Raw genomic sequence first — 22,498 nt, 5'->3', positions numbered from 1 at the left:
ATGAGATTAAGAAGATACCGTAAAATAATTATCCCTTTGGCTAACATTACTGTATTTCAATGGCCCAATTCTGACAACAAAATTATTAAGCACTCACCAACAGACAATTAGTTAAATATGTAAGGAATCAATATAAATATTAATTTTATGCAATGACCATACTCGTCGTTCGTGTAACTGGATCAATGAATCGATAATATTCTACAACACTGTTCAGAAAGGAAATCAAATCGAGCCTTCAAAGTAAAATCCTTATAAATAAACCGGAAGTGGAAGGCTTGGTTGTTTCTCACTTAACACCACACTCGCTTCATATCCAACTTAGTCGGTGCGCACAGCTTCCAAACGCAAGGAGACTTCTCACAGAAACGACGTATGACTTTCATTTTTTTTTACATGTTTTAAAGTACCCTGCTGACTTACTCAGACTTGTCCAACAAGTTTAAGAGAATCACCCCTCCTCATAACGATGTGGGGGACCCACAGGAGCAGACATGCGGACTGGAGCGGCTCCGAAGCCAGCAGCAGCGACTACTCGGAGATCGTGGTGAACATCGGTGGGGTGAAACAGGTGTTTTGCGGGGACGTTCTCAACCGCTTCCCGGACACCCGCTTGGCCGAGCTGGTGAACTCCATGTCTCACCAGTCCACGGAGGATATCGCTACGATGTGTGACGACTACGACCCGGATAACGGAGAGTTTTACTTTGACAGGGATCCAGATGCGTTCAGGTGCATTACTGAGCTTTATTACTACGGGGAGATCCACGTGAAGCGAGGCATCTGCCCCATCTGCTTCATGAAGGAGATGGAGTTTTGGAAAGTTGGCTCTGATTACTTGGATGAGTGCTGCAAGAGCAACTTAAAGGAGGTGGAAGAAGAACTTGCAGAAATTGCAGAGAAGGTGAGGACTATCCTGGTGGACCGGGAAGGAGATCCAACAGCAAGTGGCTGGCAGCGATTCCAGACGTGCTTGTGGAGGCTCATGGAGAAGCCGGAGTCCTCCTTCCCTGCACATATCATCGCCATCATCTCCTTTATCTTCATCCTCATCTCCTCTGTGGTGATGTGTGTAGGCACCATCCCGGATATGCAGGTGGAGGACCAAGAGGGCAACCTCATGGAGCACCCCACCTTGGAGGTCATCGAGACGGTGTGCATCGGCTGGTTCACCATCGAGTACATCCTACGCCTCATCTCCTCGCCCAATAAAGTCAAATTCATGCTAGCCTTCATGAACATCATCGACTTCATGGCCATCATGCCCTTCTTCATGGTGCTCCTTCTGACCTCTCTGGGTGCAGGCGTGATGGAGCTGGCCAACGTGCAGCAGGCGGTGCAGGCTTTACGTATAATGCGCATTGCGCGTATTTTCAAGCTGGCGCGCCACTCTTCAGGTCTGCAGACCCTCACATCTGCCCTGAAGAGCAGCTTGAAGGAGCTGGGCCTACTCCTCATGTACATGGGCGTCGGGGTGTTCCTTTTCTCCGCACTGGGCTACACCATGGAGCAGAACCACCCTGAGACCTTATTCACCAGCATCCCGCAGTCCTTCTGGTGGGCCGTCATCACCATGACTACGGTGGGCTACGGAGACGTGTACCCCAAGACCACTTTAGGGAGGTGCAACGCCGCCATCAGCTTCCTGTGCGGCGTGATCGCCATCGCTTTACCCATCCATCCCATCATCAACAACTTTGTCTTGTTCTACAACAAGCAGCAGGTGCTGGAGACGGCTGCCAAGCATGAGATTGAACTGATGGCCTTGCGCTCGGGTAATGATGGAGGGCAGGTCGACACCCACAAACACGGGTGTCACGTGGGGGGGCACCGACATGTCGTTGCTGAAGGCCCACTGCAGGGGAGCGGCGACCACCCAGACCCCCAACATGGACGCCAGCTTGGGGAGCACAGCTGAAAGAGCAGGGAGGAGGGTGCAATTTAAAAATAAAAATAAGTATATATACAGTGGAACCTCTAAATTCAAACACCCATGAGGTCTTAAAGTCTGCAGTTTTCATGAAAATTCTTTTCATGCCCCAAATGCTGTACAAAACACAAAAAAATCAGCATTAAAGTGCATTTTTCTAAACTTTCTAACATGAAGTTACAAGAAGTAATCTCATATTCAAAGCACTCCAGCATCACATAGACTATTTATTTATATATTTTAATGTAGTTAGCTTCTTTTTACACTTAAAATGTTGAAAAAAAACGTGACACATGACTCACTAAAAGGTCAAACAAAGACTTTGTGCAATTCGGAATACATTCGTCCCTCGCTATATCATGTTTTTTCAGAAATTAATTCATAAACGATTGCTGTTTTGTGGTCTATTATTTATCAAAATATTGAAATCAATTTGATATGTAGTATTCTGGTCACTAGGTGGCAATATTAAACATTACACTACCTTAACACTGAAGTCAGCTTTGGCATGTCTGACATGAGTGGGAAAAAAAGTTATCCTCATATCCAGTGTGGAAGTGGTAAGTTTTTGGCTTCTTAAGTTGACAAAAAAAATAAGTCTGCTAGCTTGGGAGCTAACGGCTATCCCTGCAGCATAAGAGTCGCAATGTGGTGTAAACAATGAGTGTAAAGGTGACTAGGGCTATAATAATCTTAAAAAACACGTCTAAAAAGTCAGGTTTTTTATGCTCTAACTAAAATTATGAATGATATTTGTCGTTAAAGTTCAAGTCTGACCCTTTTATTGTGTTAACATCCTCATGTAAACAGTAGACTAAGAACATTACCTGTACAGTTCATAAAGACGACAACAGTTTGACCCTGGAACAGATTATTTATAGTTCCATTACTTTCTATGGGGAAACTATTTCAGTTTTTAACCTCATTAGAGGTTCTACTGTAGTGGAAGTGGTAATACTTAAGCTATCTTGTTGATTTTTGTTTACATGATGTGATGTGATGTGACTTCTTTAACACCGTACTTGGACATGTTGTCAAAAAGTCTGAAAAACGCCAGCATAAAACAAAGAAACGAACCCACACTACACCTTTACAACTAGGAAAGTATGATTATGAACAGGAAACTGCAAGATCACTTGGGAAATTGTCTCTTATAGGTTTTAAATGAGTTTGAAGGAATCGGTCCTAAAGGGACGTATAGAGTAAGGATTGATCTCTTTGTACAGCGAGTCCCTGCAGGCGGATAAAATGTGACTGGACAACTTCATCTTTGTACTGTACTTTATTGCTGTGTATAAATGTTACTTTCAGTGTTATTATTGTACCCAAAGGTGATACACTGACTTCATTGTCATTTCATATTTTATGTACAAAAAAGGTCACCCTCTCAATTCTAGATGTATATTTCTTAGATGGTAAAAGGTGCATTATTTTCCCCACTTTGCATATTGGAAGACATCCATTGGGATACATTGTGGTGGTCTCCATTATACTGAGAGCCATTTTCCCGTGTAGCGAACCACAAAAACAAGCACATTGTTGAATTCATACCAAAGCATAACATTATTATCAAGTGTGCCTAATGTTGTGGCCGTAAGGGAGTGCAGCAGCTCCATTTACACTCACAGCTGTCCGTGGTGTGTCTTGTCCTGTCACTGTAATTTCGGACACTGCATGACTGCGTGAGGCAACGCATCAGATATAAACTCCATCCATGCAGAGCAGGAATGTTTAAAAGGTTGTGACCTCTGCATGCAGGCTGCTATTCCCAACATAAACTTCACAAGGCACTGTATGGATTGATTTCATCGTTGCGTTGACTTCTCAGTCTTTGTGTGTAACTATAGGGTGCAAGGAGCAAAGTCATTCTCTAGAAAAGCAAATAAACTGTAACTGACTGTAAATGCATGCAATGCGGGATTAGCTAAATTGAATATATACCCATCCATCCATTTTCTGTAACGCTTGTCTGAGTATATACTGCATTTAAATTAAAAGGAATAAAAAAAAACTTCCTTATAATAAAGGCAGTTCATTCAAAAGGTACAGTGATGTCAACATGTTCGAAAAGGAGCAGGAGGAAGTAGAGATTTAATCCCATTCATTAATGCCACTTTCAAATTGGGAGAGAAAAAACTACATAGATAGCTTATGAAAAAAATTATATATCAAAATAAGTTTGTAATTAAATCCAATTAAATAAAAAAATCTATTAAGAAAATCAATTGTGTTGTTAGAAAAAAACCGAACATGGTAATGCATACTAAACACTATAGAAGTGAATAACATTGGAGAAAATATACAGGAGCGATATAATGGTGATGCAGTTCCACCCCCGTCCTGTAGGTAGTAATAATGTACCATACCAAGTGAGTCACTGCCTCCTCTCGGCCCTGATGTAAGTGGACTGTAATGGATAAAAGTTAAAATACATGTCTCTCTGGTTTCTTCTTCTTCTTTACATGTGGCGTACGTTTAGGTTTTCCAATGCATAAGAAATTTGTTTCAATAAATATTGTAATGACCCTTAGGGGTGTTATGTGTATTGTGTTATGTGTTGTAGTTGCGCATATGTTGCCATGGAGAGACATGTTCCAGGGTTGGGAAGGAAAAGGGGTGACGGACAGGAAGTGAGGCAGAACCCTCACTTGTTAGAGAGTTGTAAGTGTGGGTAACAGTAGCCCTTGTTAGTAATCATTGTTCTTGGACAAGCAAAATACGGTGGTACAGAGTATTGAAATAAACATGTTTAATGAAGATCACGGTTAAAAATTATTTAAGGTGCTAGCATAAATGCTAACAGGTGTATAAATGAGTATAGCTTGGCCACCTATCAGTAACAGACGATTTCCGGCGAAAATTGTGTGATTGGCATATGCCAACAAAAAGAACCTGTGGCTAGCTAGCACTAATATTGCAGCCGCAGGGACCTTTTCGTGCAGTGTAGTGTCTTTACCCTCACTACCATCTTTGGCAGTGTCGCTGTTCACGTCTGAGGTGTGGAATCTAATCTACGAACATACTGGTGTAAAAAGCATATGAAGAACAACACTTGGCTGAGTATGGTGAGTTTTTGGAGGCTCTCGTCAAACGACAGCTAAAGCCATGTAGCTAACACTCACCATTATGTGTGTGTGACAGTCAGAAAGCTAGTGAGTTCAACGGAAGGGAAAAACGGAAAGTCTCCTTAAAGAAGCCGTCTCATCCTCTGGAAGTTTCACGACTTATCTTCAAAAAGTAAGTCAAATATATTTTTGTGTAAATTAAGGTGATTCTATGGTCCATTTTCTTATACCCCCCCCCCCATTTATTAATTAGTAATTTTATTAGTGAGTACCTATTTTTTGGGGCCCCTGGCAGTCAAGGGACCTTGAAATTGTCCTGATTTTCCCCTTAATACGGCATCTCTGGCTAGTAACACTCATCGTGAATAAATTGAAAAATGTATAATCAATCCACGAATGGCAGCATAAAACCCTAATCCTTCAAATACACACAAAGTTGGTGCTTATGTTGTATATGGAGACACTGCCATCTACTGGCGAGGCATGCACATTACACCTTTTTGTGTATACAAACGTTTTCCTTAGATTAGAGGTGTCCGAAGTGCGTCCGGGTCCATTTGAGCATGAAAACTGATTTTTTTTTGACAAAAATAAAGTCAAAATATTAAAGGGGACTTATTATGGTAATTTTTCAGAGTCATGGACTCCTATCGAGCAGCTACACATGATAACCAGCACATAAAGTTTTATAGTTCTTCCAAAATCTGCACCTATTCAGCTGTATTTATTTGGATTTCGTAGTTCCCGCAAAAACAGTCTGATTTAATTTATTCCACCCACAGACCGCCTGCAGGCACGCCCACTCCGCTGTGATTGGTCACACTCGCTGCAAGCTGTGTACTGTATAAGAGTTGATAACAAACGGCGATGTATCTTTTTAAAATGTTTGTTTTTAATTTCGGTATTGGATTCCGAATCCGATCTGGAATCTATATGCCGATATCAATTTCTGATACCGATACCGATGTGTAACATGACATATCACTTGTGGTGGAATGAACACATATGATGTTTACGGTATTTCTGATACTGATGTCAACCGATATCACATTTTTATGCCGATGATTATGGGACATCCCTAAAAAAAAAAAGGTTTTTCATCTATATGATAAAGCTGATATGCAGTTTTTTTTGTATATAACGTCTTAGCATATGTACATGTGGTGCTTTCGAAAATATCAAAGTGCCTCTTGCATCCTTTCATTTGTCACTTTGTGGCCCTCAGTGGAACTGGTTTGGACACCCCTGCATTATATCGCTGTCGATATTGGCCTCTCTGCCTTCACACAGTGACCTCCTGCTGGCCACTGCTTGTTTGTTGCACCTCCACTGGGCTGCAGGCTGAAATAAAGATCACACGTGAGTTCAATGTACACACGCCGTCCACCCACTCGTGTTCCAAACAGGACCGGACTATCTCGGCTGACCAGCAGCCTGAGAGAAAGGCCTTTGTGCGGTGTGACAGGTGGAGCCGGAATGTCAAAGGCCTACATTGTGCGAGGGCGGAGGGGGTAAAGGTGCAGGGGACATTATGCAAATAAAACATGCATCTTCACGTTCAAATATAGATTCACAAGCGCTCGTTACAAGCATCGCCTCCAGTGCACAGTAGCATGCATGTTCGTGTTGGATAATCACTATTTTCACACCCACGTGTTGCTCGTCTGAGGCATTCTGTGGGCGCATAAATATATACTTTCACCCAAAAATAATCATTACTGGAAGATAACGTTGCTGTTCATGTGGCACTTTCCAATCGACATAAATATAGTTCTTGTGACAATATCCTGACAGTGTGCTTCATTGGACACTAAGTAAAGCTATCTTGAGTACAGGAGTGAGGGTGGACAACAATGACACAGCAGCATATTTGAAAAGCAATGTTTGCCTACGTAGGCAATATAATTCCTGCCATCTGACCTGCACCTCTCATTGTTTTCTGATGATGACACATTACCACGCTGTGTGCATAGTCACATGACAGCACTTTACCCCCTGTCTCGTCTTACAGGACTGTTGTCACATTAGTGATTTAAAGAAACGTTTCAAGCATAGCTTTCACTTTGGCACAAATTTAGCCATATATACATGTAATGTGTAAACAGCATAACACAAAAAGTGTTTGTTTTACATGACATAACACCGCAAATTATGTACATTTTTTAAAAATTTGCAACTGAACTGTGTTTGGCCCACGCTCGTGCGCATTAAACATTCCCATCAATGTGTAATCTCCTTTACGCAATACGGTGAGATGCCTTTTCACTTCCTGGTTGCTGCAGAGCGTGTATTTCAATAGGAAATATGCAGGCTGAGTTAAAATGTACCATACATGCTGTCTTCTATTGAGGAGTTGCATCATCACCTCTCTGTGCCTCTTGCGCAAAAAATGGAAAAGATGTATAAATATGGCTTTGGTAGCAAATGAGTTGGAAAAAAAACTTTTGAAAATTATATAAATAAATAAATACAATTTCTTTGAATTTTTATGGATTTTTGGAAGGTTAAAATTACTTAAAAAAAATATATAATAATTTATTTAGACAGCAAAGTTTGTACAAGCGCTGTACCCTCACTAGTCAAAATAATGTTAATACTGAAGCTAGCACAGCTTACTACTGTACTGTTTTATATTTTCTCTATCTTAAAATAATATATTTGTTCAATTTTTAACAGATTTTTGGAAGGTTAACATACCTTTTTTTTTTTTAAATAATTTATTTATATGGCAAAGTTTGTACAAGCGCTGTACCCTCACTAGTCAAGGTAATGTTAGCACTGAAGCTAGCACAGCTTACTACTGTACTGTTTCATATTTTCTCTATCTTAAAATAATATATTTGTTCAATTTTTACGGATTTTTGGAAGGTTAACATACCTTTTTTTTAAAAAAAAAAAAGATTATTTATTTATATGGCAAAGTTTGTACAAGCGCTGTACCCTCACTAGTTAAAATAATGTTAGCACTGAAGCTAGCGCAGCTTACTAGTGTAGTCTTTTATATTTTCTCAGATATATTAAAATTATATATTTTATTTTTTGGGGGGGGGCAGGTTAACATGCTTTCAAAAAAAAAAGATAATTCATGTACGCAGCAAAGTTTGTACAAGCATTGAGGCAAAAATAACGCTAACACCGAGCTAGAGCTTCTAGTGCTGTTGAACATTTTGTGTAATATATGAGAAAGGCAAAAGGTATTGAATGGAATGTAATTTACTTTTTTTTAAATTAAGGTTTACCTCATGAAATATAAATATATAAACAATTGGATTTTGGTGTTCAGTTTGCTAAACATACACAATGCTCAACCAATATTACAGACCACTAAAGTAGGTGATCCAATGTTAAAGATGCTATTCCGTCCTTATGGAAGTCATTTAAAGTGCAATTGTTACATAGTGCTGCTTTAATGAAACACATTCTAGTACTAAGACAAAAGATAAGATAAAAGGAGACTGATTGCTCTTCTCGTGAGTCCTGAGGCGCTACAAATGAGACATTTAAATGGATTTCCATCCATAAACTGGTCAAACACTTTCATTTGAATAATAATGTGTGCATGAATAGCTTTGGCAGCGTGCCCCCAAGTGTAGCCTCCGTTTGGGATTTATTCTCTGCTGTAGGAAAAAAAGAAATAATCACCCTCATGTTGCTTTCCAGAATAGGATGAGATAGCGTGTTCCAGGTTGTGTACTGAACGAGTGGTTAAAATGTACCCTGGAGCAGCTTTGATTCCATCAGCGAGAAAACTATTACCAAGACTAATCAAGAGCTTGTGTAATATAGGAAAAACAGGATTGAAACCTAAACTCATGAGATACGTATGATGCCGCAATCTGAAAAACAAATACATGCGGAAAATGTACTTTTTATGACGCAATTACGCCTCCATCCTCGGAGTTTCTCCTGACCTCCCAGGAGGTGGAGCTGGGGAGGTGTTCAGGGTACATCCAACTGGGTTTGAGACCTGTGTGTAGACCCCAATGATGTTGCTGTTATCCAGTCTTGAGAAGATACAGGTTCTGTAAAAACTAACTTTAACACCGGTGTGCTCACTTTTTTTTATCACTGCTTTCAAAGTCGTTGGGGGGGGAAATAAAAAGTTCAGCCAGAATCATAAAAATCCACAGAAATGTGTGTTTGTCAAAAACATGATGGATCCCCACTGTAAAGCCGCTTCGCTGTTTACTGCTAACAGATTAGCAACGTTATATATGACCTCATCAACTCTTCTTTTAATGAAAAAGATATGAGCCTGTGGGGGACAAAGTGGCATAAGCTTGGTTATCTTCACATTCGGGAGGCGAGTTACAGCCTCATTGGTTTTTTTTTGTTGTTTTTTTTACCCAGGCTGTAATCAAAGGAGGAATGAGGGAGCCTTTTATGTGAAATAGAGAATTCAAACTCATCTTGATGAGATTTGCTTGCGTGTAAACGACCTCTCTGCTTGCATTGACATGCACCAAAGGGCCCGAGATACTGCTGAATGATTCCTTATACTTCGACGATCTTCTCTTTGTGGTAGTTTTGTTGTTTACTAAACTTATCTTAAAATTAAAATTAAAACATCCCTTGTATTGGACCAAATGGAGTGACTGCTGATTGTTTACATTTGTTCATAAAACGCTTACCCTTGCAGCCCAAGAAGCAATTGTGCAAATGCAAAAGTCCTTGAATAAATAAGATCTGCTGGCATCATGCACTTATGAATGCAGCTCAGGTTCCTTGTCACCACTAAATCACATTATTTAGCATAGTGCCAATCTTTGTATATGACTCCAGTTACCGACAGAAGTATTTGGACAGTGCAGCGGGCCTTTAATTGTGGCCAGTGGAGGATCTGATCGGCTGTCCGTCAAGACACTTGACCATGCTCGGACCAAATGAAGGTTGATACTGGTGCAGAGTCCAGTTCAAAATTCTCAGATGGCACCTGAGAGAGAAGGGTCTTCAAAATGTCAAAATTGAGAATTTGGAATTTGCACAAGAGCAAAATCTTGATCTTGGTCTTAATTCCCTCCAACATGGCTGGAATGACAAGGAGATCCCACCTGAGTTGTTATCCACACGCCATCATGATCCGGGATGCTTTCCCGGATGCTTTCTTTCAATGGAATAAGGGAGCTTCAGATTGTGCAGGGGTGTCAAACGGCTACATGGCGATGTTGCAGGAGGCATCCCTCCCTCTTCCGGAGAAATAACCTCAGTCTTTTCGACCATCCTGCGTGTTCCTTGATCTAAATCAGGGGTCTCAAACACGCGGGCCACATGTGGCCCGCAGGACACTAGTTTGAGACCCCCGCCTTGATATGAAAGTTTAATGTTAGTGCGGCCCGCGCAATTTTGATATGGATGCTGTATGGTATCATGTACCCAGAAAAAATTATTACGTTTGATTAATGTTCATGTTAAAGGTTAAATAACTGTTAATAGTTATCCTCCCTATCCGTGTGGAAGTGGTAAGTTTTTGGCTATTTAAGTTTAGAGGAAATAACTTGAAGGCTACCGTTTAGGTCGCTAGCTCTCTAGTTTGCGAGTTAGCATGTGTCTCAAGACCCTGCAGTTGCGCAATATGTTGTAAATAAAAAGAGTATAAATGTGACTATAGTCGTGTTTTGTCATGTCTACAGGGCTGTAATAATGCTTTGTTAATTTTAATCAGAAAATAATTTGTCTACCCACCAACTATATGTGGTTTAAGTTCAAATTATTTGCCGTTTTATTATTGTTATTATATTTATTTATTTATTACTGATTGATTGATTTTCTTTATTCTTGATTTGTTTATTTTTCATCTTATTTTGTGTAGAAAAACAAAAAGTAAGATATTTGAGAACAGTGGAATGTTTTATCAGAGCTTTTCTTGTAGAAAATCGGAACCAAAGCGGAGTTTTTTAATTTTTTTTGTTTTTAATAAATGCATTTTTTTTTTTTTTTGAAAACCTGATGCGACCCAGTCTCACCCAGACCGGAGCTCCAGTGGCCCCGAAGTAAATTGAGTTTGAGACCCATTGATCTAAATCCAATTGAGAACATTTGGGGATGGATTGCAAGGGACGTTTACATAAATAAACATCAGTTTCAGGCAGCGGATGTCCTCCATGAAGCCATCTTCAACACCTGGAGCAACATTCCCTCCCGCCTCCTTGCTTGCACTAAATTAAAGGCATTTTTTTCATCCAATCCCATTCAACATATATGTAAATAAATGAGGATTCCTCGTGTGTTTGTCCCTGTTAATTGCTTCAAATGTCAGCCAAAGAAAATGTTAGCTAAGGTGCTTTTCCTTATCTGACAGCAGGAGTGAACACCTTGCACCTTCCTGCCAAGAAAGGAGTAAATTTACTCTTTGAGGTCTGACAGCCTAATGAATCATTGAAAGCAGAGGCTTGTTTTAAAGCCACCTCGCTTTTATTCCAAAATCAATCCATCCATTGCTTGACTTTGTTTGCAAATGAATTTCATTGGAGGGATCCAAAGATCAGCTGGCACATAAAAGACGGAAACGGCTCTCTTGTGCATCACAGCTCGCATACTAAACAGGAAATCACGCAACGGTGTCCTAAAATGAAAACGTTATTTCTTTCTTCCTGCTTTATGAGGACATCGTCCATGTTTCAGCTGATACGTGTGTGTAGATGTCTCATTAAGGAAAACTGGCCTTGGAGACCAAAAGGGGGGCCAAAGAGAGACACCAGTGTGTCATCGGAGTGGAAAACGCCCTTGTTCAATAGCACCAACCATCACAATTAATTGAAAGCAGCATCTCTTAAATTAAAAACAATACTCAGCGAAGGCTTCATTAGACTTACTGTACCGCCCTCCCCTGGGATGGACTATTGATCTGTGTAGTGCAATTATTCTAAGAAGCTTTGTTTTCAAAGAAAATGAATAGAGCAACATGGCTTTGCATTATTGTTATGAACCATCGAACTGACTAACTGAAAGTGGCGTCCTGCGCTAGCTAATTATTTGGATCAGGGAAACGACAAACATTTGGAAACAGATGTTGATTTGTGACACTAGTAGTAGTAGTAGAGATTATTCTGGGTTTGAGTTAGGACTAGGTTCAGAAGAAAGACGGGTTGGAACAATGATTACAATTAGGTCTAGGTTTTTGGTTTGAATTATAGTTGGTTTTAGGATTGGGTTTGAAGTTTGGTATCGGGTTGAAGTTAGTTTTAGGGGTTTAGGGTTTGTTTTGAGTTAGGATTAGGTTTTTGATTTAGTTCAGTTAGGGTTTTAGAGTAATGGTTTTGGTTTGAGTTTTAGGGTTTAGGTTGAGATTTTGGTTTTAGAGTTGAGGTTGTCTGTGTTAGAGTTAGATCTTGGAGTAGCGTCTTATTTTCAGTTCGGATTTCAATTAGAGTTTAGGTTTACATTTAAAGTTAAGTCTAGGATTCGAGTTAGTAACCACAAGCTTAGACCAAACTTCAAATAAATTCCTAAACTCGAATTCCAAACAAAACCCGAAATGTCCTAACACATAGACCTAACCCTAACGCAACCTTACCCTAATTTGGATTTTAGGTTGAGGTTTCATTTAGACTAAGTTCCATGATCAGGTATTGGTGTTGGGTTAAGGTGACATTTAGGCTTAAGTTTCAGTTTGGTTAGCGCTCCAGTCAGGGCCAGAACAAAATCTAGGTTTAGGGTTTGGTTTGGAGTGAGGTTTGGAGTTACAGTAAAGGTTTCACTTAGGATGAGGGCCAACTTGTGCTTGGATTTACCCAACCCTTCCAACTACATCCAACCTGAACTGATGTATGTGTGTGTGTGTGTGTGTGTGTGTGTGCATGGTAAAGAAGTGCATAGTCTGCATGTTAAGAGGTTTAAAACCAAGCCCCATGTCAGCATTGAAGAAATACCGTGTCCTGAACCAGGTCTTTCAAGCCACATGTCAAATAAAACAGATCAATATGCTGTTCAATGAATGCCCATACTTCTTCGGACCCTTTATCTCAGTCTGCCTCAGAAACATTGACACATGAGCTTCCTCTGTTGCCTTGACCTTCTTCCTGCGGCCTGGGAGCCAGTATAGCACGCTGCGGCATCAAAAAGCACAGCAGGCCAACAACAGGTGAAAGGTCTTTTATAGACGCTGCATAAAGCCCCTGCCCCTGCCGGATGATAATCCCTATCCCATCAGAGTGAAACAATCGTTAGCGGACCTAAATAACTTGTGGCACGGGATGTGAGAAGCCATGGAGGAGATTTAGATGTCAGTTGCCGATGAAATGCTGCGTGCTGACCTTTTTTTTTAATGCTTGGGGGGTAATTAAAGTCTGTCAGGGCAGGTTGTCCCCGGTGTGGGTCTATGTGAATGATCACTCGGCTTGGAGAAATCAATGTCCAAAGACAGAATAAGTCAACATCGGTCACACAGGAACCTCCAAGATCCAGAATTGTATGCAACTTTTACAATGTTCATTAGTGTCAGTGAGGTGTCGCTGTAATGAACTTGTGCTTTATTTCTTACGTCGAAGTCCTGACAGCACAAGGTGAGCTAGGTTGGAAAATTCATGAAAACTTTAGTGCGGTATATCATTATGTAGGAATAAAGGGATGAAAAGGGCTCTGACGGCAATGACTGGTTCATTTATTCAACATTATAGAGGAACATTGGTTTTCGTCCTATGTTGCGTATGATTCGGTTTTGGCACCGGTTTGTGTTCCTTGTGTCAGTTATCATACAACATTGCGCAGAAAAAACTAGTCCACTTTTCCTGTACTGTATGAAAAAAAAAATACAAAACTGTGGTGAGACCAGCCATGTTGTTTGGTTTAGACAGTGCCACTGAGGAAAACACAGGAAGCAGAGATGAGGATGCTGAGGTTCTCATTGGGAGTGACCAGGATGGATAGGATCAGGAAGGAGTACATCAGAGGGACATTACATGTTAGAAGCCTTGGATATAAAGTCAGTTATCGGCCAGAGTGAGATGGTTGGGACATGTCCAGAAGATAGATAGTGAATATATTGGTAGAAGGCGTAGAGGAAGACCAAAGAGGAGGTTTATGGATTTAGTGAATGAGGACATGAGGGTAGTTGGTGCGGGAGAGAGGGTTGGATGGAGACGGTTGATTGTTGTGGCGACAAAGCCCAGACAGAAAGACGTATCATTTTGTGAATTCGAGCACCCAAACAAAGTATTTTTGTTTTAGTATAACTGCTAAAGGACCCACCACTTTCTTATTGTTTTCTGCATGTAAAACTATAATTATTGTCGATAAAAAAATGTTTATCTTCATATTTTTGGGTGTCTGCAAAGGATTAATTGCTTCAGTTGTGGTTTAGTAAGCATCGGTTTCCACTGTATGTTACTGAAATTTTTTTTTACACATCCACTTAAATTTGTTTTTGTTTTTGCAAAAAACTGGAAACTAAAAATTCATTAATTCATTCATTCATTTTCTACCGCTTTTTCCTCACGAGGGTCGCGGGGGGTGCTGGAGCCTATCCCAGCTGTCTTTGGGCGAGAGGCGGGGTACACCCTGGACTGGTCACCAGCCAATCACAGGGCACATATAGACAAACAACCATTCACACTCACATTCATACCTATGGACAATTTGGAGTCGCCAATTAACCTAGCATGTTTTTGGAATGTGGGAGGAAACCGGAGTACCCGGAGAAAACCCACACAGAGATGGCCGAGGGTGGAATTGAACCCTGGTCTCCTAGCTGTGAGGTCTTCGCGCTAACCACTCGACCACCGTGCTGCCCGGAAACAAAAAATTAAGTCAAATAATCAGGATTTTTGCCTGTCCAAATTTTCCGTCACATTGCCCTACCCGTTGTATTGCGGCTCAGTCTACATCTTGGAGCCGTCCAGTTTCTCTCTTTGAGCCTTTTGACTGTCCGTATTGAGTCAATGAGAGTAAAATGTCTTCATTAAAGCTTTGTCCACGTGTCACACTCAGTCAAAGCAAAAAAAAAAAAAACATGTAGAGCATATTTTTTAAACACATGCAGCATGCACCGAACAGTAGCCTCCTAATGGCCTATTATTCCCTTGAGAGCCTTTATAATCATGCCGTTGTGGAAGCGACCTTGGTCCTCTGTGTCAGTAATGAGATAACAGCACTTTTTTTTTAAAAGCCTCCCTTTAGTTTGTATTGTCAAGCATAGAGAGCCATGATTTATGAGCCAGCATGAATGCAACGCATGTAAGGCGTTACAGTGATGGATGCACATAGAGGTTAATGCATGGGATGTTGTTGCTGTTTCCACACTCATCGCCTCCACTCCATGCTGCAAATGATTACAGCCACAGAGCGTGCTCCGCAGCCCCTGAACACGCGCACAGGTTTGAGTCCCAATGTGTGGGAGGGTTGATCAAATATAAAAGGGACTCAGCGGGAACAAGCGTGCATGTTAATTGCGTCCATCTGTAGGCTGCCTCAGTGTGAAGCTTCTCCTGCACCTTCAGGTTACATTTTAATGAGCCCCTTTTCTCCTTTTAACCTGGACCGAACAGGAAAATTGGTGAAGGAAAAATCTAAGAAATGCTTCCTGATGCTTTTTAGAAGCAGTTGGCCGGTTTGGATAAATAGTAAGCGATGAGCATGTGTAACATTTTCTAACAGAAAATCCAAATATATATTTTTTGGTCATTGTGTCAATATAAAAATATATATTGACAAATTAATGGAACATTTAGAAAGCTCTTGTCATGGTCTTTAATATGAGGTATGACTTAGTATGGTTTAATGCAAGTAGATTTCCAACAACTTTTTCTTATAATGGTAAATAATAATAAATAATTGAAAATATGCATTAATTCAAAATTCACGATAATAATTATAATAATTCAATAATAAAGAACGTCACTGTATTACAATGGTGTGTTAGGGCCACATCAGGAAAAAAAATCTCAGATTCCGAGATTAAAGTCGTAAATTAATGAGAAAAAAAAGTCGTAAACTAATGGGAAAAAGTTGTAAATTAGTGGGAATAAAGTTGTACATTTACAGGAATAAAGTTGTACATTTTAGAGGAAAAAAATTGTAAATTTACGAGGGACTTTTGTGTAAGCAAGGTGAAAAGGGCTAGCCATGCTATTCTAAATGTTAAACTGCTCTTTTGCTGCCACATTATAAATAAAAGCTTGGGGAAAATTTCCTTTGTTCTTGAAGAGCTATGCTCTATTTTCCATCTGACATATACTGTACAATACGCAGTAATGCGTCTTATTTTTCTCGTACATTCCGATTTTTTTTATGTGGCCCTGAGACTCTGTACTGTATAGCTCAGTATCACTAATGAAAAATATGTATATAGATATACTATATATTATATGCGAAGGCTGCTGTTATTTTGTAGAAATATTTAATTCAGAAATCTTGTAAAAGAGGGAATTAGCGAGCATCTAAGATGTGTTATTTGAATTGAAAATAGTGGTCAGATGTTTATTGACAGGATTTGTACATTTTGAAATATTTTCATAACCTTTACGACAAATTGTCTAAGCAAAACAATTTTCCAGCTGGCGAAAAACTTTACGTTTGACCTTTTCCCAACCTGGTGTCAGTCAGTCATCATCCACTGGCCAACGGTGCGGTAAAATGTCAGCAGGGAAGGCAGCGGCGGTGGCGGCGTCAACACACTTCCTGCCCATTTAGTGCAAAAGCTGCCTGCTCATTTTTCGACAGAGAACAAGATGAACTGTATTGCCTGCCTTGCCACATGCAGCCTTTCTAGAGAAGGGTGTGCATGTTTGCTTTATGAACACCTCCCGCAAGCACCTTCACCAACCTTTTGCACTCACTGTACTCTGCATCAAATCATCAAACGCCCCCCCCCTCCCCCTGCTCTTTCACTGATGAATTTCATTTTCATAAGTGAGGAGGTTTTATGTACTTAAGATTTATGAATTGATCCTGTGATCAATTCTTGGGAGATGGTGGAAAGACGGGATTCATATTGTTAGAGAGCAGCAAAAAAAAAAAAAAACAACACACAGTCTTGAAGAGGTCAGCTGGAAGATACAGCCACTGCTCCAGCCCACACACACGCTCCCACACACTCATTAAAAACATCAGGACACACAATGCTGCAAGCAGGAGAAACTGGGAGGTGGTGATGTCTGATTTCCTTCAAGCCATCAAAAAAAATCAACTTTTTTTCTTAATTTCTGACTGCATTCAGACAATTACTCCCATAGAAAATAAATGAAATTGTCACCATCATATAGCATGTATTAAATGTACGGCAACAACTAGTCATATTACTTGTGATTATATACATTGTGATCCTTTCAAGATAAACTATTTTTGAGTTATTTCATAATCACATTAGGGCATATTGACAATATAGTTGCATATCTGTAACATCCTCATCAATACCTTTAATTTGACATATGACTTGATGTGCTTTGTTTACCTTTCACATTAGCCTGTTTTAAGATATATACGCTAGTTATACTGAAAAACCTCTTTCAAGTTTGCAGAAAAATTGAAGAAAAAAAATTGATTTTTTTTTTTTTTTACCACAAGGGGTCTTATTTATTAGGGCCACAAAAGGGGGGAAATCTGACCTTTTGAGAATAAAGTCATACATTTACACAAATAAAACTTGTTTCACTTGTTTTCTGGAACATAAATAAAAACATTTTCTTGTAAATTTGCGACATTGTCGTAAATCTGTAACTTTATTCTCGGCATATCAGATTATTTTAATACTCCGTCGTAACAGGCATTGCCTGAGACAGGCCGATGATTAGATATCAAGATATCACTCAATAAGGCTTATTGCCATTTTTTTTACATAGTTGCCTTCTCACTGATCATTTTTCAGGTTATTACATCATCATATGATCATATATTGACGGTGTAGTGAAAGATCTGAAAAGCCGTCGTCAAGACCTTTAATTTGAAATATGACTCAATATGGCTTGCTGTAATTTTTGACCTAGTCACTTTTGTTCTGATAATTTTTGTGGTTATTACGGAATTATATTACCTCATATGGACAATATGGTGATAGCTCTGGAAAGTCGGCATCCAGACCTTTTAATTTGATATTAATTTTGATATGACTCAATGTGGCTTGTTGCAATTTTGTCACTTTTGTGCCGATAATTTTTGTGGTTATTACCTCATCATATGAGCACATATTGACAATATAGTGACGGATTACAAGAATATGTGTTTTGGCATTTTTTGACCTAGTCCCTATATTACACATTTCTGGCAAGACTAAGTTCATTTTCCGTTAAGGACACCACCTGTCTGTTTTTAAGCGTTTCGGGGCCAGTGCAAGTGACCTCATCCAAGAAGAAGACATTGTGAGGGTGGTCGTTGAGCCATCTCCACAGATACTCCATCTTCTCATCACAAAACCACGGGTTTCCCGTCAGAATCATCTGCAAAGTCGAGTTCTTGCCATCCAGCAGGCCTTGGGGTAGATTTTGAAGCCTGTTCTGGTTGAGAAGAAGCATCTGAAGGTGCTGCAGACCCGAGAGGAGGGTCGGCTGAAGCTCTGTGAGATGATTCTCTTGCAGGAACAGTCGTGAGAGCTTCAGAGTATTCTTAAAAAGTGATGGATTCAGGGTGCTTAGTTTGTTCCTCGCAAGGTTAAGAGTGTCCAAGTGGTGGAGGTTCTTCAATGTTCCTGAATGGAGCTCTATAAGGTTGTTGTGACTCAAGTCTAGATGTTGTAGGTGTTCCAGCTTGTGGAGAAAAGCAGACGGGATGTGGGATAAATGATTCCCTGATATATCGAGCTGAATCAGGCTGCTGTTATCCATGAACCAGTCGGCATCGGCTTCTTCAAGGAGGTTGTTTTTAAGGAGGAGCTTGAGTAGTGACTTCTGCTTGAAGACTTTTGCAGGTAAACATACAAGATGGTTACCCGTGAGATCCAAAGTGGTCAGCTGGGAAGCATTCCTTAGGAGATCCCAAGGAAGCTTCTCTAGTTTGTTGTGATATAGCTGGAGAGTCCTTAGAAGGGGCACTGCCCTCAGATGAGCCGATTGGATGGTGCTGAGCTGAGTGGACTGGATGGATAAGCGAGTGGTGTTTGGAGGTAAAGCGTCCACAGGAAAGTATGTCATGGAGGCGTCACTGCACTCCACCTCGGCACCCGAAGGTGAAAAGAAACAGGAACATAAGTGTGGGCAAGCATGGACTCCACATGTCGTCAAAGCACACATCAGAAGAAGCCTGAAGATCATCTTAACCAATGAAAAAACAAATATAAGAATTATTCAAATCTCAGTCAGCCATCGCTTATTCTTACCTTAATGTCTGTTTTTTGAAGAATGAGTCGGCGTTCCACGGGAGCAACGAGGACATGTGTCTGGACAAGATGTTGAAATAGGCAAACAAAACCAAGCAAACATTTAAAAAGCTGTCAAAGGTCATCACATCTAAAGGCAGGATGTAGCCCGTTATTCTTACAGCTAGCTAGAGCAGGTAATACTATTAAGATTGTGATACAAATTATGTTAAGAGCGCATTTGGACTCATGCAGTTTATTAATAGATGTACTTCTTATTGTATGCTAACCAGAAAATGTATTCATGTTAACCAAAAAAGCTGCTAACTGTGGCAGACGCTAACTAAAGCTTCATCCCTTTCTGGATGCCCTTCCTGACGAATACCAATGATGTTACTAGTGAAGAGTTGAACCCAGGGGGGGTACTGTTTTATCCTAATGTTTTGTTTTTGTTTTTTTACAATCCAAGTGTATTAATAACAGAACAATATGCGCTTCATATTGTACGCTAACCAGAAAATGTATGCGCGTTAACCGAAAAACCTGCTAACCATGGCAGATGCTAACTGAGGTAAAACTAAAGAATGGTACTGTTTCATCCTTTTGTTTGTTTCTTTTGGCTTTTTCCTGATTTCGGAGTTTCCACAGCAGATCTTTTGATCCACATACTGATTTTGGCTTGATCACTCTATATTCCGGATGCCCTTCCTGACGAATACCAATGATGTTACTAGCGGAGATTTGAACCCAGGGGGGTACTGTTTCATCCTAATGTTTTTTTTTTACCATCCAAGAGTATTAATAACACGACAAGATGCGCTTCATATTGTATGCTAATCAGAAAATGTATGCAAGTTAACTGAAAAACCTGCTAACCGTGGCAGATGCTAACTGGGGTAAAACTAAAGAATGGTACTGTTTCATCCTTTTGTTTGTTTGTTTCTTTTGGCTTTTTCCTGATTTCGAAGTCGCCACAGCGAATCTTTTGATCCACATATTGATTTTGGCTAAAGCACTTTATATTCCAGATGCTCTTCCTGACGAATATCAGTGATGTTACTAGTGGAGATTCGAACCCAGGGGGGTACTGTTTCATCCTAATGTTTGTTTCTTTACTATCCAGTAGATAGTGATTTAACAGTGCAAATATTTATTTTACAATTTAAAATCACAATTCCAGTCACTTCAAGGCGTTTATTCCTCAACATTTGTGTTAACTTGAATGATGATAAGAAAGCAGAACGGAAAATGTAGCTCTTTAACCACATGGTTGTTTATTAACAAGGATATTGGACAACACAAGAACAACAGAACCAATGTTGTAATAGCGGTAAAGCCCAAATGATGGAGCACGTTTTCATGACTAAGACTGAAGGTTTAGATCACTTTCTGTTAGCGTCGTCACAGCACGGGTCTTCAGAGACGGTGGACCAGAACATGTGATGGTCTCAGGAAGGAAGAGCTTCTTCTGGTACTTCTGGAGCCACCTGAAAAGGTACTCCATCTTACCGTCGCAAATCCAGGGGTTGGCGGTCAAGTCCAGTCCTTCGTCATCTAGAGACGTAAGGTGGTCCAGCAGTCCTGTGGGGATGCTGCTCAGCTTGTTGTCATCCAGGCTGAGATGTTGGAGCTGAGTGAGCTCTTGGAATATGTTCTCAGGGAGGTGAGAGAGCTGGTTCCTGGAAAGGAACAAGTAGGTGAGGTTACGGGTGCTACCAAGTAGAGAAGCATCCAGAGCGTCCAGCTTGTTGTTGCGTAGATTCAGGCGATCAAGCTTGGTGAGCTGATCCAAAGAATTTGCTGAGATCTTCTCCAGGAGGTTGTTGGAGAGATCTAGGTTCTCCAAATATGGCATCTTCTTGAGGAAATCAGCTGGGATTTTAGTCAAGCGATTCCCAGACAAGTCCAGCCAAGTCAGGTTGCAGTTGTCCGGAAGCCAACTTGCGTCCACTACCTCCATTAGGTTGTTCTTGAGCACCAAGCTAGTAAGAGGAGCATGGCTGAAGACATCTGCAGGTAGGTGAGTCAATTTGTTGCCCGTGAGGTCCAAAGTGACAAGGTGAGGAACGGCCCTGAGGAAATGCGAGGAGAGGTTCCTCAGGCGGTTGCTGAACAAATGGAGCTCCTTCAGGTGGGGCGTGGCTTGGAGATCCTGCTCGGTGATGGACGTGATGTTGGTGAACTGAATGGTGAGGGTGCTGGTGTTCCTGGGGAGGCCCTCGGAGGGGAACGCCATCAGAGGAACGTCATTGCAGACCACCTCAGCTCTTCTTGGGTAGCATTTGCAAAGCGGCGGGCATGCTAAAGAAACATGGCTGACGTAGCCTAAGAGGAAGAAGACTGCTGTAGCACACGCCTTCATTACTAAGAGAAGAGGAGCTGATGCTTGAAGCTGGTGTGTGTCAGCCAGGCTGCAGATGACTGAGTGATAGGGAGCGATATCCCAAAGTAATCATTACTTACTATGCAAACATGCTACTCTTACAAAACCACCACTTGACTTCATGTCAACACTGGAGGAACTTTCTGACCAATTGAAGATCAATACTATCATGTGGAAGGACCGTCGAACAAAGTGGAATGAGCGCTGTTTGGTGGTAGACTATGGTCTATTATTAGTCAAAACATATTGAAATCCAGGTGATATGCAGTATTCTGGCCACTCGGCGGCAGTAATGACACAAAACTCTCAGACATTACCTTCCATTACAATACCTTAAAACTGCATGAAGTCAGCCATGCCATGTTTGACATGATAGAGTAGAAAAAAAGTTCTCCCATTCCGTGTGGAAGTGGTACTTTTTTTTTCTTCTTGCATAATTCTTCTGCATAATTACATTTTGTAGATTCCCCCTCATACTAGTATGACTATGTTCCTATAATATTTTTATTATTATATTATATTTTATTATTATTGTTTAACATTATTATTTAATATTTTTTTATTATTTATATAATATTTTTCCTCTAATATTCCAAAAATGTTTGGTTTCTTAATAATATAACAATGTCATGAAATTAAATTTGTTAAATTCCTCATTATATGGAAAGTTTATCCTCGTAAAATTGGGACTTTTTTTCTCTAGAATTTTTGTGACTTCTTGTAAAATTACAATCGTTTTTTTTTTTCATTTTTGCTTTTAAAAAAAATATTTTTCTCATAATTATGGCTTTATTCCTATAATATTACAATGTCTCATAAAATGACTTTCTCATTAAATTTCACCTTTTTCTCTTCGAGTTTTGACTTTATTCTTGTAAATATTGATATGTTGATATTTA

The 22,498-nt window shown here is 40.2% G+C and overlaps 3 protein-coding genes and 1 long non-coding RNA gene across 4 annotated transcripts; 2 read left to right on the top strand and 2 right to left on the bottom strand.

Annotated features, from left to right (window-relative positions):
- The first annotated feature begins 337 nt into the window (after nucleotides 1–337).
- LOC131106939 (potassium voltage-gated channel subfamily F member 1-like) lies at nucleotides 338–4,450 on the top strand. The gene has a single exon (XM_058056500.1). It carries the CDS (start codon nucleotides 470–472, stop codon nucleotides 1,916–1,918), a length of 1,449 nt encoding a protein of 482 aa, XP_057912483.1. The 5' UTR covers nucleotides 338–469; the 3' UTR covers nucleotides 1,919–4,450.
- Nucleotides 4,451–4,542: 92 nt separating this feature from the next.
- Nucleotides 4,543–7,032, top strand: LOC131106943 (uncharacterized). Its single transcript, XR_009120173.1, has 3 exons — nucleotides 4,543–4,995; nucleotides 5,072–5,167; nucleotides 6,221–7,032. It is a non-coding gene; the product is annotated as an uncharacterized LOC131106943 (long non-coding RNA).
- A 9,778-nt stretch (nucleotides 7,033–16,810) lies between these two features.
- On the bottom strand, nucleotides 16,811–19,309 carry LOC131106942 (leucine-rich alpha-2-glycoprotein-like). The gene is made up of 2 exons (XM_058056504.1): nucleotides 19,238–19,309; nucleotides 16,811–19,172 (listed from the first exon to the last, which is right to left on the bottom strand). The coding sequence occupies exon 2, from the start codon at nucleotides 19,170–19,172 to the stop codon at nucleotides 18,177–18,179; it is 996 nt and encodes a 331-aa protein (XP_057912487.1). The 5' UTR covers nucleotides 19,238–19,309; the 3' UTR covers nucleotides 16,811–18,176.
- Nucleotides 19,310–20,469: 1,160 nt separating this feature from the next.
- LOC131106941 (leucine-rich alpha-2-glycoprotein-like) lies at nucleotides 20,470–21,636 on the bottom strand. Its single transcript, XM_058056502.1, has one exon. The coding sequence runs from the start codon at nucleotides 21,576–21,578 to the stop codon at nucleotides 20,580–20,582; it is 999 nt and encodes a 332-aa protein (XP_057912485.1). The 5' UTR covers nucleotides 21,579–21,636; the 3' UTR covers nucleotides 20,470–20,579.
- Between the last annotated feature and the right edge of the window lie 862 nt (nucleotides 21,637–22,498).

The sequence above is a fragment of the Doryrhamphus excisus genome, chromosome 19 (assembly GCF_030265055.1).
Source record: "Doryrhamphus excisus isolate RoL2022-K1 chromosome 19, RoL_Dexc_1.0, whole genome shotgun sequence".
In the NCBI taxonomy this organism is placed as follows: Eukaryota; Metazoa; Chordata; class Actinopteri; order Syngnathiformes; family Syngnathidae; genus Doryrhamphus; species Doryrhamphus excisus.
The sequence above is the reverse complement of the archived record's forward strand: the minus strand, read 5'-3'. Positions and strand labels throughout refer to the sequence as shown.

Bases quoted from the DNA above. Each gene is read 5' to 3' on its own strand.
- LOC131106939 (XM_058056500.1), top strand. From the start codon at position 470: ATGTGGGGGACCCACAGGAGCAGACATGCGGACTGGAGCGGCTCCGAA.
- LOC131106942 (XM_058056504.1), bottom strand. From the start codon at position 19,172: ATGATCTTCAGGCTTCTTCTGATGTGTGCTTTGACGACATGTGGAGTC.
- LOC131106941 (XM_058056502.1), bottom strand. From the start codon at position 21,578: ATGAAGGCGTGTGCTACAGCAGTCTTCTTCCTCTTAGGCTACGTCAGC.